The sequence below is a fragment of the Thamnophis elegans genome, chromosome 16 (assembly GCF_009769535.1).
Source record: "Thamnophis elegans isolate rThaEle1 chromosome 16, rThaEle1.pri, whole genome shotgun sequence".
Classification (NCBI taxonomy): domain Eukaryota; kingdom Metazoa; phylum Chordata; class Lepidosauria; order Squamata; family Colubridae; genus Thamnophis; species Thamnophis elegans.
The window spans coordinates 23,372,937-23,388,143 of NC_045556.1; the positions used below are offsets into that span (position 1 = coordinate 23,372,937).

Consider the following 15,207-nt stretch of genomic DNA (forward strand, 5'->3'; position numbering starts at 1 on the left):
AGGAACTTTCTATGTGAATCCAGGGTGGCCCTAAAATTTTCTAGAAGAAAACCATCCAATTGTGGCAGAAATACTTTATATCTCTCCCCCCCCCCCCGAAACAGATCCATTAAAGAACGAAACAGAGTCACTAATCCTGGCTGCGCAAGAACAAGCTATCCGCACAAATGCCATTAAGGCCAAAATCGAAAAATCTTCTGATGATGCCAAATGCAGACTTTGCAAAGAAGCTGATGAAACTGTTGATCACATACTCAGCTGCTGTAAAAAAATCATGCAGACTGATTATAAATTGCGGCACAATTCAGTAGCACAAATGATCCATTGGAATTTGTGCAAAAATTATAATATTAAAACAGCAACAAACTGGTGGGAACATCAGCCTGAAAAAGTCACCGAAAATCAGATGGTCAAGAGCTTGTGGGATTTTCGCATACAAACGGACAAAATACTGGCGCATAATACACCAGACATCACACTGGTTGAGAAACACAAGGTTACAATCATAGACATTGCAATACCAGGTGATAGCAGGGTCGATGATAAGGAATGTAAAAAAAATCGCAAAATACCAGGACTTAAAAATCGAAATTCAACGACTATGGCACAAACCAGCAGTGGTAATTCCAGTGGTAATTGGCACACTGGGTGCTATTCCAAAAGCACTGGAATTACATTTAAAACAGTTAAAAATTGACAAAATCACCATCAGTCAAATGCAAAAAGCCACACTGCTTGGATCTGCACGCATATTATGAAAATACGTTATGACGTCCTAGGCCCCTGGGTGGGGCCCGACTAGTAACCAATGCCAAATCCGGCGAAACAACTGGCCGCTGTGATACAATTGTATAATAATAAGTGAAGTGGAATATATCTGTTGTTAGAGGTCTGCAGGCAGCCATAGACAGGCTCAAGTAGTCAGGTGGGTGGCCGGAAATTCACAATTGGTTGTACCTTTTTTCAAACTATTGCAATACTTCTAAAAAGATGGACAGCTTAAACTGAGTGGTCATGACCACCATCTTGATATTTTTTAAACCTACCTTGCAGACACCCTGATTAAAGTATTCTTTTCTGAAGTGATTAAGCTGTAGAGATGTTTTTCCATATTAAAAATGGGCTGCCCATTTCTTTGGGTGGGCTGTCCACTAAGGACCCCCCTGTGGTAGGATAATTAGGGTGGGTTTTGCACAAGGCAACATCTTGTGTGGGATTGGAAGCTAAGCAGGTGTGGGTCTGGTTCATACATGGATGGGTGCCTGGAAGGAATACTAAGCTAGGAAATCAAAGAAAATCCCAGACCCCTACAAGGTCATCTCCATGAAGTCACCAAAAATCATAGCTTCTGCTCAGAAGAGATGCAATTTTAAGTATCAAAAGTCAAGTTACATTGCGTAACTGAACTAAATTGATATCCTCTAAACCACTTGCTCATGGACTATTGCAGTGTTTTTCAACCTCAGCCACTTGAACTTCAACTCCCAGAATTCCCCAGCCAACATGCATGGACTACTGGGAGTTGAAATCCACCCATCTTCAAGTGGCCGAGGTTGAGAAACACTGGGCTATGGCATTTGATTTCAGTAACAGTGAGGACAAAAGCTGCACCACCAAAAACATGCGATATTGTTTTTTCTCAATGCAGACTGGAGCTTATACATTAAAAAAAAGAAATGATACAATAATGTTTCTTGCTGAGTGCTGCCCAATTTTCTGTAGTGAAATAAATAATTTAATATTTATGTTTATTTCCAGGTGATTCCTTTAGATATTACACTAGAACTTCAGAAACAGATTATGTCTGAATTAGAAATCCTTTATAAGGTAATGCTTTTCCAGCACTTCTTTTTCAATTCTGTTTATCATGCTGTTTTTCCTAAAAAATAATAATAATAATTTCACCTGCTTTTTCTTTTTTTTTTCAGTGCGATTCATCCTATATCATAGGATTTTATGGTGCTTTTTTTGTAGAAAACCGGATTTCCCTTTGTACTGAATTTATGGATGGTAAGTGAAATACTATAACATTGGTGAAGGACCATAGTTTTAAAAAAAGGAATTGTAAAAAAGGAATTGGTTGAAGAATATTGGTTTACTATGCCTTAGAGTCATGAAGCGAATCCTACAGATAGTGGGGTTTTTTTTAAGGGGGTATTTTGGGAATAACATTCACAAGGCTCAATGCATCAGGCAAGCAAGAGTTATTTCTTGATTCTGTTTTCTTGAATAGAGTTGCACAAACTTTTTTTGAAAATGTAGATATGGTAGATAATAAAAGGTGGTTTATATGTGGTTTAATATTTCCCAATTCCATGCAATCTGTATTAACTGACAAAACATCTGTTCCGTCATCTTAATAGCTTTATTTAATTTAGTCACCAATACAGATTTTCCTTCTTGGTCCTACATGTTTCTTGTGGGTTGGAATGGCAGTTTAAGGGTTATTGAGTTTTTGTAATGACAGTCTTAAAGATTGCTTTTCTTGGCACTTTCACCTCAGGATGAATTTCTTGAGCAAACCAGCCACAGATTCCTCACCACTTGGTTGGACAGCAAAGTGCGCACCCAATCATCTGGGAGGTCATGCTGACTGGGGAATTCTGGGAGTTGAGGTTCACGAGTCTTAAAGTTGCCAAGTTTGGCGACCCCTGATCGATGTGATATTTTTAGAGAAGAGCAGTTTAGCTTTAGCTGATCATATTTTGTTCTCCCTGCAGGGGGCTCCTTAGATGTCTACAGAAAAATTCCAGAACACGTCTTGGGAAGAATAGCTGTAGCTGTGAGTACCTTGGGTGGGGCAGATCCGTTTTTGAAACATTTAATAAATGTGGAATTGCTTAATCACAATCATGAAGTTGCCAAATGAAGTGTGCAGGTGCAGTAGAAGCAATTGATGGGTGGGGAGGTGGGGGGAAACAATGAAGAAAAATGGGGAAAATGAGAGACTGTTATAATGCTTGGAAAGCAAATCGATCGATTACAGCATGGATTAAGGTTCAGTTGAATACAAGCATATAACGAAAGTATTTGAATTCAGAGAAGCATACACTATATAACCACCTTCAAGATGCCACAAAACTCTTTGTATTTCTGGGGTAAAGAGGGCAAAGTGCTCTCTTGGTCAAGCAGAATTGACCAAATTGGAGCGAGCGCACCATTGTCTTTGGGAGCTGAACAAAGGCCAAAGGAACGGTTGACCGCTGACAGAAGGGGATTGCTGCACAATGGCCAAATCGGAGGCAGGCTTTGATAATTTAAGTGGTTTAAAGCATATCAGAGTTATTCTGTAATGCACTACTTAATTAAATTCCTGTTTTCCACACTCATTATACATCAAGCTGACAACTGAAACCCTTTAATCTAAGGCAGACAGCTATTTAGTCTACTTTCATTGTAATTCACAGCTCGGCTTCATCCTCTGCACTTCAGATGCATGCGCAAAGAGCATCTTTTCATCAGATGTGCTCCCTCTGGAACAGTTCCAAATGGCTTTACTTTTGAGCCCAATGTGGTTTCTCGTGGTGTGGGAGAGCCTGGGGATTTTCACGTGGCCTGTTTCAGCGAGCTGAAAAGTGTTTCATTTTCCTGTTGGGATAATTTGCAACTTACTAAATAATTACGCCTGTAACTTTCATTTGACTAAAAAGACTTTCTACTTCTTGGGATCATGTGCAGCCTGACAAGATAGAATTTCAGGTGGCGTCTTTTAAATGTTTTACAGGAAAAGAATTCCTAGTGTGCCGAAAGCTGTGCAATGAATTGGCTCACTGTTTGACAAATGGACTTTAAAGGAAAGGCTCTCACACATCCAAATCTTAAAGCGTGAACTCAGAATAAGGGCCTATCAAGACTTATATTTTGAAATGGCCAGGACTCTCTGATTCTAAGAGAGAAGCCCCAATCAGTTGCTGTGGTAACAGACGCTGAGTGGGACAATTTAATCCTCTCCTCCCTCCCACCCGCATCTGTGAACAGCATATCGGGGAGAGAGATTTTGGCAAACAGACCCGAGAATGGAATGCTAAGAGAATCCAGGAATTCTAAACTATATTTACTTGAGATTTATTTTAGCATCAGAACCTTTCCGGTTGCTTTTGACTCTTTCATCTGTACTTACTCTTTCATCTGTACTTGCCATCTCTATTACTTCTATAAGTGTCTGCTTTGGTACAGCTATCAAACAGAACAGGTACAGACTCCAACTGATAGTTAGGACTGCAGAAAAAACAATTGCAACCAGCCTGGTTTCCACAGGGCCTGTATACTGTGCGGGTCAGAAAGAGGGCTGAGAAAATATCTATAGACCCCCTCACAGCCTGGACATAAACTGTTCCAACTCCTTCCTTCTGGACGTCGCTATAGGGCATTGCATGCCAAAACAACCAGACACAAGGACAGGTTTTTTTCTCTCTCCTCGTGCCATCACTCTGCTGAACAGCTAATTCCCACAATGCTGTATTATGTCTAAGGTTATTTAACCACGTAGTAGGGCTGTAATACTATTACCCTTCCCATCTGATCTACTACCTTCTCTTATTGTATCGTTATTGTGGTTATTATTACTTTGTTGTGTTACATGTACACTGACAGCCTATGCTGGGGGGGGGGGGGGCGGGGAATCCTTGTCTAATCATACTTAGCCAATAAACCTGTCCTGTCCTACCCTATTGCAATCACCCTACCACAAAAATATGTGCCTTGAAATGCCTTTTCTTAGATTTCTTTCTTTGTGTATTTGCTACAGCAGAGAAAGGCCAGCTCCAAGCATCTCCCATCAGTATCTTGCCTAAGCTAATGTGGGTTTGGGTTTTGCTTGCCATTTTACCCATCTTTTTTCCTTTCCGTTCCTGATGTAGAGACATTTTGCACTGTATTTGAAGTGCTAATGTTGATTATAGGTTCTTTCTCTCCCTCCCCCCTCAGATGTGTCCTTAAACTGTCAAGAAAATGAGTGATTGATGGCAGGTACAACAACTGCTGTGTCAAGGCTCTGTCAAGTCATTGTTATCTAATCTACCATATACCAAGTTCCTCCAATAGCTTCTGGAGTACCTGATGAAAGCTGTTCTTTGCTGGCATCTCTTTTAACACCTGAACGCTTAATACTTTGTGTGTATGTGCCCCAGATTGGAAAATGTCCTTTTGTTTCGTGTAAATGAATAGTGAGATGTCTGATCGATGCCTGAGAGGCTGTGGGAGATCTTTGGACCTGTTCTTATCAAGCAGTCTTAAACACAGACATGAAAATCACTCTATTATTTAGGTAACAGGACACTTTTATAGCCATTCATTCAACAGATACACCCAACCACTAAAGGAGTCTCTGCACTTCTACATGTGGGAGTTCTGTTCTCTACCTTGACCGCATTCTTACATTTCATGTAAAAAATCCATCATTGCAAATCCATGCAAATTGTGTGATTTTCTTTGTAATAAAAAGAAATTGCTACTTCCAGGCGGTTGGTGAGCTGACATGTTGCTACATTATTATGCAGTTTAAAAAAAGGCACTTAGTTACCTCTTCATTATGTATATCACTGTTTCCCCCTCTGTCTATCTGTCTGTCTGTCTCTCTCTCTCTCTCTCATAATAAAATATTTGCATAGTTGGTCTGAAAACATAAGACTGTTTGCTTTCCATAATAAAGTCTATAGATGGTGGCCATTTTTAAAAACATAAGTGAAGATTTATTCTCGTACCTTAGTTTATTGCAAGAGAGAACTGGTGGTTTCTAGACTCCAAGAAGAAAAAAGAGAAATGCTTCTTTGACTAAAGCTCAACTCCTGTTGAACTTCATGGACAAGTCAAAAGGTTTGGAAGAAGGCAAGAGAAAATACTAGGGTGGGAGAGGGAATTCCAGGGAAGACGTTTTCTCTTGCCTTCTTCCAACCTTTTGACTTTCCAGTGTGGCCAACAGCCCTAGAAAGACTTAGCTACATCAACGAGTAAGAATGGAGAGGATCCTCAAAGGGAAAAGCAGATTTACTCTCTGCTGAGTCCTGACCGAACCAATTCAGTGGAAATGTGACGGTCGCTGTTTTATTTGCTTTCTTGTGCAACTTTTGCATCACTAAATAGATCTCAGTCCTAGTTCTTGAAAATGAAAATGTGCATCTCCATGTTATCTATGTATTAAATATATTAACCCATTTCTTCTTCCTCCCCCCTGATTTGTAGGTTGTTAAAGGCCTTACATATTTATGGAGCTTAAAAATTTTACATAGAGGTGAGTTGCATGTTTGTTCTTTTATGTTTCAGCTGAATGTCACAATTCAGATTTAATTTCAGGAAAGGAATTTTGAGATCTTAAAATCAACTGGCTTGTGGTGGAATTTAAGGCAATACATCCTCTGACTCTTTTAACAGCACTCTGTGATGTCATGCTGGCCCCTTGACCACAGAAAGCTCTTTGGACAGCACTGGCTCAGCAGTCTTGAAATTGAGATGAGCTCCGTCCCTTTAGAGCAGCAATAATTAGTGGAGTAAAATCCATCTTTTATCTCCTTTATCTTTTTTCTTTGCCTCAGTGAAGGTCTATGAAGATCTGTTTTCAGATAGACTGGGTTGAGAGTCAGAACAAAGTAAGGTTTCAAGATAGAACCTTTGTGAGGTTTCACTTGTTCATGTACTTGGAATATCCAATTTCAGCCAATTAAATAATAATAGATGAGTTTGCTTTTGTCACCCGGCATCTTCCTGGAGCTTTTCTGGTAGTGATCTTCTTCTCTGTTTCCTTATCTTGCTAGACTTCTTGAGGGGGGGAGGGATTGATCTTTTGTCAGTCCCCAGTTGCTTTCTTCTCCTCCTCCTCCTCTTCCTCCTCCTCCTTCTTCCTAGAGTATTTCTTGCAAGTGTAGGGTCCGCTTTTCAGATTTTCAGATCATTGAATGCCACTTGGCATGGTCAGTTGTGTCTGCAAGGCTTGCATATCTTTGTCGGTGCTATCTTGCCATCTCTGTTTTGGATGCCTGCGAGGTTGCTGGCTATTGACTTCTAGTTGGTAGGCAGTCTTGGCCACAGTGGAAAGTGCCACTTGCTGTACATGTCCATACCAGTGGAGTCGGCCTTCTCTCATCTTCTCTATAATTGGTGCCACACCAAAATGCTGTTGGTGCTGACATGGTCAAGAAGGGAGATGCCCGATATCCAACAGAGCCTTCGCATTTCCATGGCATGGAGAGAGCTTTCAGTCCCTGTTGTTGCTGCCCAGCATTCAGTGCCATACAGTGCCATACCGGTCCCTGCTGCCCAAAAGGTTGGGGCCCACTGCACTAGACCATTTGACCAGGCATAGAAAGCAACTCTCAAAGGGTCTAGTTAAGCCTTTTGGGCACTGGTTCCATGGAGAGAGATTTTACTGTGGACCGGAGGGGGCGTAGTTTTGTGTACTGCCAGCATCCCATGGATGGGACTCCGCTTGTTTGCAGAGCCCAGTTACTGGCATGCCGAGGCCTGGTGCTGGTACTTGGACTGGGGGTTGGGGAGCCTTGATCTAGTGTATGAGGGAACAGATCTTTTTTTCTTTGCTAAGAGTTGCCTTTTCATACTTCTTCCATCAGCTGCTGCTAAAACGTAGATTTTTTGCACCATGGAAGTGAAAAACATTCAGGGTAGAATATTTTGCCAAGAAGAGAGAGAACCACCTAACCTGTGCAAGAGATTATATGTGCCTTGCATTTTAGCCATCTCTCTAGAAAAAGCAATGTCCAGGGCAGCAGTCTTGACACCCTGGGGCAATGATGGCTAACCTTTTTCTAAAGGTCTGCCAAAATTGTGTGCCTGCATGCTATTATGCGTGCACATGTGCCCACCCATCTGCGCATGTGTGCACAACCCCCTGCGCATGCACGCAACCCCCCCCCCCGGCAAAACATTCTCAGATATTTTCCCAGAAGTTCATTCCCAAACTTCCGGTTTGCCCATTGGGCCGTTTTTCACCCTCCCCGGGCTTCAAGAAAGCCTCCGGAGCTGGAGAGGGTGAAAAATGGCCCAACTGGAAGTTCAGGAACAGTGAAAACGACTTTCCCCGTCCCTCCGGAAAGCCAAAAATCAGCTGAGGGCTGCCGTGCCGGCAAATATGGCATAGGTTCACCATCAGGGCCCTGCGGAAAGGAAAAGAAACCTTGTGTTGCTAGTTCTAATGAGTTCCTAGTCATTTGCATTTCTTACTGGGGATTGTATTGTACAGGTTTCTCCAACTCTGGAATTTGGTGCTGTGCTGGTGGGATGTGCAATACATTTCATTCTGAATTGTTTCAAATGCAAAAGATCCAGGAAATGCCACGGCTTTTTAGCTCAAAAGACTTCCAGGCTGCTCAAGGCGGGATGGTTGCAGAGTTTCACCCTTGAAACAATTCAGGATGAAATATTTTGCATGCCCCTCCTTATACATACAAGATGATGAAGAGAGTCTGTTTTTCAAAAGATGATTTTGAAGAGAATACATTGTGTTTTCTAAATAAAGCAGGCTGTATGTTTTTGTACTAGATGGCTTGAATCTTGTTGACAGTTCACATAATGGCAAGGAAAAAGCGCCAATGTTACATTTATTTCATTGTCTGGTAAAAATAGCTCAGAAGGAGAAGGCAAGACAAGTTTTCTTCCTTCATAAAGCTTGTTTTACTCATTTGTTAGATTTGTATTCCACGTTTCCCCCAGGAACTCAAAGTGGGATCCTTAATATTCACACTGTGTCAGTTAATTTTTGTTTGGCCTTTAAGAAACTTGGATTGTGACATCTTTCCTGCTCTTCTCTTTCCTGTTACAAAACTGAGTTAAGTGATCATATATATTTCTTGTTACCCCACTTTTCATCCTTTGCCTTTTCCTGGATTATTCTGAAAGTTTGTTGAGTCTCCTCCTCTTTCAAAAGTTGGGAAATTTTTCCCTTCAGCCTCAAATTTTCCATGACTGATCTCCTGGTTCCTCTTTGTAAGCAGAAAGGCAGATTGAAGCATCCCTTTCATCGATCCCATTCCAATCATATTTCACTGACATTTTTAGTCTCTTAAATTTTTCAGGTTAATTGCTATATAGGTAGTCCTTGACTTACAACAGTTCATTTAGTGACCGTTCAAAGTTACAGTGGGAGTGGAAACAATGACTTATGACACAACCGTTTTGCAGCATGCCCATGGTCATGTGAGCAAAGTACAGCCGATTGGCAACTGACTCACGTTTATGACGATTGCAGTATCCCAAGTTCATGTGATCAACTTTTGTGACCTTCTGATTGGCAAAGTCAATGGGGAAGCCAGATTCACTTAACAACTGTTGTTACTAACTTAACTACAGTGATTAACAACTGTGGCAAGAAAGGTCCTAAAATGGGGCAAAACTCACTTAACAAATGTCTCACTTAGCAACAGAAAATGTGGGCTCCATTGTGGTCGTAAGTCGAGAACTACCTGTATTTCACACCAAAAATTCAAGTTCTGTTCCACAATCTCACTTGATGAAATTTCATCTGGCTGGATTGCCCTTCCGTTTCCTGTTCTGTCATCTATTCCATTCTGACGTCATCCTTCTGGTCCTATCCAGCTACGGCATCTCTGTTTATAGTATTTGAAGCAGGTGTTCACAGCAATAAAGAATTCTTTTTTTCAAAATTATTAACCCACTTTCCATGTAATTGTATTTACTAAATTGATCTCTCCCTGTAATTATAGCTTTCTTCAGTTCTCCAGTTGATGCATTCCGATTACCCATTAGTAGAATTACCTACCTTTCTGATGTTGAATCTAACACCTCCTTTGGAATTGCTCAGGGCCTTCCTTCATTTTGTAGTTGCATAGATTTGTATAACATTGATGTTCACTTGATAACCGCTAATTCTGGGAAATATGTTTTCGTTGTTTATTGGTTTATAGATGAACACAAGTTTGATGAAGCCCTTTTTCATTTTCATTGCCACTTCGTTCCTTTCTATGGACGCGTGCCCTGAAGAGTATATCTTGTAGTCATCTGACTTTAAATGGCCCATTCCATTCCATTTATTCCCAAGATACCCAACTTGGAACATTTCATTTCCACTTTGGCCATTTCAAGCTCCCCAAAGGTTCTTGTATCTCAGGTTCCTTGTTCCAACTGGGAGTCTCCTTGTAAAGCAAGGACTCTTCCTTCCTTCAGACACCATCATTGGCTGGGCGTCTTTGCAGCTTTGGCTGGGCCACATCATCATCTCCAGATCTATTCACAAAAGTTCTGCATTTTTCTCTGGTAATTAGAAGACTGCCTTTCGAGGTGCCTCCATAATCGTTTATGTATTTATTTAGGGAATTTATATTGCCACCTATTTGCACATGGCGATTCAAGGCGGCTTACAGAATATAAAACCCCATATAAAAACAATAAAGCTAATAAAAGAAGAGTCATATAATGAATTAATATACTAAATTCACCCCTCGCCATGGCAACAGCACCACACACAAGCCATTTAATGGGCACCATGGCACCATCCTGCTCTGGGTTCCCCAGGCCCTCTGCCAAACCAGGTCTTCCGGAAGAGTATTGTCAGGGTTCCAAAAAACACCCCCAACAAACTAAAACTCCAAGGGTTGTGTTTCCTCAAAGTTCGAATTTATTAGAGATGTCATGTTGGCACATCTGGAAAAACCCGAATCTGAAAGCTTCCAGGTTTTTCCACCCAGTTGAAAGTTCAAGATCCTGCCTCAACACACGCAAGTTCATCACATGGTCCAATCTTTCACTACCACGAAGACAGATTCCTCCCATCCAGTTCCGGCCAGGTGCAGAGACAAAGATGACCTTGACTTTCTAAGAAGAATGTTGTTATGGCTACTTATCACCCAACTCCGTATAATCACCCCCTCCCATTTTCCCACAGTAGAAAGTGTGGTAGGCCTGAAGTCCAAAAGAAGAGCTGGCTTGCAGGCATGACACGTATTAGAGCGGGGGGGGGAAGAGATTTTTAATTTCTGACGGTTTGATGTTCCAGACAGAGGGGGCCACTATGAAGAAGGCCCTTCTTCTGGGTCCTACCAGATGTATCTCCCTAGGGGATGAAACCAGCAACATTCCCTGCTTCCTATTGCTTAAATCTTCTAGACATACTTCATCATTGTCCCATTCTGGGTTTCTTTAGGAGATTCTTATTCTAGGTGATTTGATGTCCTTCTGGCCTGCAGAGGCCTACCTACCCTCAGCTTCTTAAAGGCCTCCGCCCCTCCTTTTGACCTTATACCAGTCCTCCATAGTAGGCAAAGCAAGAAAGCCACACAAGCTAATATTATTTTTATGATAACTTTAGAGTAAGAGAACCTTGCAAGACTGAATGTGCTCCTCTCTCTTTATCTTTCTGAGAGCTATGGAGGGTCAACTCTAAGATGCTTTCTCAAATTACATTTTTGCACAGGCTCATATTTCTTTTAGCCGGCCATCAGCTGTATTTGCTGTTAAATCAATGCTCTCTGGATTTATCCTGCCTTTGTTGTTGCTCTCTCCAACCCAGACGTGAAGCCCTCGAATATGTTGGTGAACACCAGAGGCCAGGTCAAGTTATGTGACTTTGGAGTGAGCACCCAGGTACGTCCCTTGGTTGCCCCGTCCTCTTAATTCTGCTTTCCAAACTGGTGAGGAGGCAAATGGACTCCCCGCCCAGAGCTTCCTCTGCTGGGAGCAGAACAATCCCTCCTTTTTAATCACCTGGTGACTTTTCTTCATCAGAATATGATTGTTCATTGTTTCGTGACAGTAAAAACTGCTGATATTGTAATTACTACTTACAAATAGCCAACTTCATTGATATGCAGCTTGGCTCCGAAAGCGCTTGGACCAAACAAAAGGAAGGGCAGAACGAGAGGGGCGTCTGGGGAGACAGACTGGCCCATAGTAAAAATTAATATTGGGATCAACAATGGTGGTGGGCTTTAACAATGTGCAGCACAAATTTTAATTAATTTCCATTTGGGGCTTCCCCTGAGAATCTTGCGTGAAACTGACCCTCACACTCGCTGCGATGTTGAATTGAATTGCAGCCACCTTTCCTCCCAGCCAAACACAAGGACCAAAGAAGAGGTCAGGCGGCATTATAGGTTGTCAGAATCTGTTGTCCCTCAGCATATTTAGTGTTCATTCCAGCCTGATAATCAAGGTGGCTTTATTCACATCTTGGGCCCAGCTGACAGTAGAAGGAGGAGGAGGAGGAGAACTGTTTGAATGTGCTGGATTTCATAAACCCCCTTTCCAATCGACGGATCCAGCTGCTTGGTAGGAGACTAAATGCTCCAAGCCCCCTCCTTCAGATTTCAGAGTTGCCTTTGTTCTCTCCCATAAATTGAAATATAACAGATATTTTAAAAGAGAACTCTCATTTGAAGGAAGCCAGGGGAGTGGATTTTAATGCCTTTGCTGATAAATTTGTGCCCTCCCCACTTTACATATTTTTTCTTGATTTATACATAGGATGATTAGTGTTAAATGAGGAATAATTACCTGCTTTCCTTGTGCTTTATATGGCTCTAACAAGTTGTTTTGTCTGACAGCTAGTGAATTCCATAGCAAAGACATACGTCGGGACGAATGCATATATGGCAGTAAGTAAATTTATGAAGATGCTTTGGTTTAAGTTAAACTTGGAGTGGGCCCTTCAGTTTTGTCTTCTTGATTAGTTTCTCTACTATTTCTCCAATTGCCAAGTAAGGAAGACCTGTTTGATACATAACACATACATGAAAATAACAGACTGGCATAGAAATTTACGATTAAGATCTTGGACTCGGATTCCCCAACACCAACACCCCCAAAATCAAGAGCAGCTGACACATCCTGGTAGACCTTGATGGCATTCTATTTTTGGAGGATAAAATGAGAGAAGACCCCCACCCACCCATAGGTGAATGTTGAGAGAAAAGGGAGGGGATGGATGGACGGACAGCTGAAAAGGGATGTAATAAATAAGGCACACAAACAGAATTTCTGTACATGCAATATGACAATGACAGCAACCTCTAAAATAAATAAATAAAAAGGAATAATAAAATGCCCAGCTCTTCTGCCACCGGATGTGTGTGTGTATAAAAACATGGGGCCCTCAAAATGAAGTCAAGGTAGTTCAAAGTCCTTTATCCATAAAGGTCCTGGGAAGGTTCTATGCTAACCTGACCTTTTCCTTAACCCCCTAACTAAATGCTCTAAGGAAACTGCTTCCATCTCTGAAACGCATCATCATGCTGGAAAGTGCTATGAAACAATGTGCTCTAGGATGACAGATTGTTCTCGCGTGCCTTCAGAAATTGACAGGTTGAAAAGGTATCCCATGTAGTCTCTCTCATGTAGGTGGCTGATTGAAAAGGGGCTACTGGGACAGTAATCTTCGATGCCCCTCTAGCAGAGGTTATGGGACCTAAATTGGGAACCATCTGAGCCTGAGCTCCATGGATAATCTAGTGAAGCCTTCAGGTTCTGGAGCTCAAGAGGACAGGTCTACCTTGGTGATTAATTGATGGGCAATATGTTTTTCAATTGTGTGGGAGATCTTGCTTGATTCTCCTTCTCTGCTGGACAGACCCATTCTCTTCCTACTCTGGACACAGGCCAGTGTTTAAGATGCTTCAGGGAAAGAAAGTTATGGGCTCCACATAACAACAAGTCATTATGTGGTTTCTTGGTTTGGCTTGAATATTATCTGAATTTGGACAGCAGTGTGGTTCCCACACCATCGTTCATGGCTTCGGGTGTTGTGCGGACACAGATAACTCTGATTTATTTATTAAAGCACTTAAAGCCACATGATGCTTGGTCCCAATCAGAATAAAGTTTTGTCATAAATGCCCTTTGGGAAAAGGTAGTCGGTCTTGATAGCCGCTATGGACAAAAACAGGTGAGGGCATCAGGTGCAGTCACCACCTTCACAGGAGTGATGAAATCCACGCAGGATATTTCCTACCATTTACTTTCTCCCCAAAGAGGGAATCTTCCCATGCTCTTCTTGTGCAAGCAAGAATACGGAGAATCAGAATTTATGGTCGTCCCAGGCACAGGATTCTTACTTTTCCTCTTCTATACAGGTTTGTCCTCGACTTATGACCACAACTGAGCCCAACATTTATGCTGCTAAGTGAGACAGCTGTGTTTTGCCCCATTTTACGACCTATCTTGCCATAATTGTTAAATGAATCATGGCAGTTGTAAAGTTAGCTACACAGTTATTAAGTGAATTTGGTTTACCCGTTGACTTTGCTTGTCAGAAGGTCCTAAGGAACTGAAGAAGCTTCTTGGATGAGAAGTGAAAGGTCTTCAAAGAAAAACCAGAAAGTCCAGTTGCCTGTTGGAAAAAGCACCTTTGGGACAACCGTGACCTTGGATGGCTGAGATTCTCTGTAGGCCTAAAGGGTGATCACATGGCCCCAGGACACTGCAACCGTCATAAATATGAGTCCGTTGCCAACTGTCTGGATTTTGATCTCGTGATCGTGGGGATGCTGCAGGGGTTGTGTGAAAAGGGAGCATAAGTCATTTTTTCATTGATGTTGTAACTTTGAAGTTATTAAATGAACTGTTGTAAGTCGAGGACAACCTGTATTTATCTTACTCTGATTTCTCTCTCTCTCTCTCTCTTTGCTAACCTTCAGGTGAGGGCAGAAGAATGCCTAAAGAAGCTCGGATGTATTTGTCCTGGGCTACTTGCTGAAGTGCTTGGCCTAACTTTGGTCTCCAAAACAATAAGCCTCCTCTTCAAAAGAGGAGAGATTTCAAATAATTCATTTTCTTCAGTCCCTCTTCTTGTTGGCCTTAAATAGCAGTAGTAATTAAATTGTATTATTTCTTTTAATGTACAAACCTCGATTGCACGTCCATTTCCCAGGTGTGTCTTAAAGAAATTACCTTTTTTTCCATACTGCTTGTCGATGACGAGGACGCATCCGTCTGTTAATTGAAAAAGCAGAGGATTAAAGCTGTGAGATGTGTCTTCAGTTCTTCAACATCCTTTGTGTTTAACATAATTTGTTTCATCCAAGTTCTTACTTTGGGGAGGTGGGTTGAATCTTAAAAGAAAAACATGTATATCACTCAGTGAAGCCAGAGAATGTATCCCATCCCATCTGGTGCCATCAGGATGAGATTGAAAAATGTAACTTTTCTGGAGGCTTCATGCCAACCAGAAGTTCAGATTGCCGACATGGGACTGAATAAAATACAGACTTCAAGACTGGTAGAGAGTTCTCTTCCTTTAGAGGCTCCTAA

The 15,207-nt window shown here is 41.7% G+C and overlaps 1 protein-coding gene across 10 annotated transcripts in view; it reads left to right on the top strand.

The window, feature by feature from the left end:
* MAP2K5 (mitogen-activated protein kinase kinase 5) overlaps positions 1–15,207 on the top strand; it is a 177,315-nt gene that overhangs the window by 61,141 nt on the left and 100,967 nt on the right. For all 10 annotated transcript variants that reach the window (XR_004256607.1, XM_032232591.1, XM_032232595.1 and 7 more), the window contains exons 10-15: positions 1,759–1,827; positions 1,929–2,010; positions 2,721–2,782; positions 6,181–6,229; positions 11,474–11,547; positions 12,507–12,557. Coding sequence is in view for 9 of the 10 variants with exons in the window: in XM_032232591.1 (XP_032088482.1) it covers positions 1,759–1,827; positions 1,929–2,010; positions 2,721–2,782; positions 6,181–6,229; positions 11,474–11,547; positions 12,507–12,557 (387 nt within the window). In the remaining variant the exon portion in view is untranslated. The remainder of the gene's footprint in view (positions 1–1,758; positions 1,828–1,928; positions 2,011–2,720; positions 2,783–6,180; positions 6,230–11,473; positions 11,548–12,506; positions 12,558–15,207) is intronic.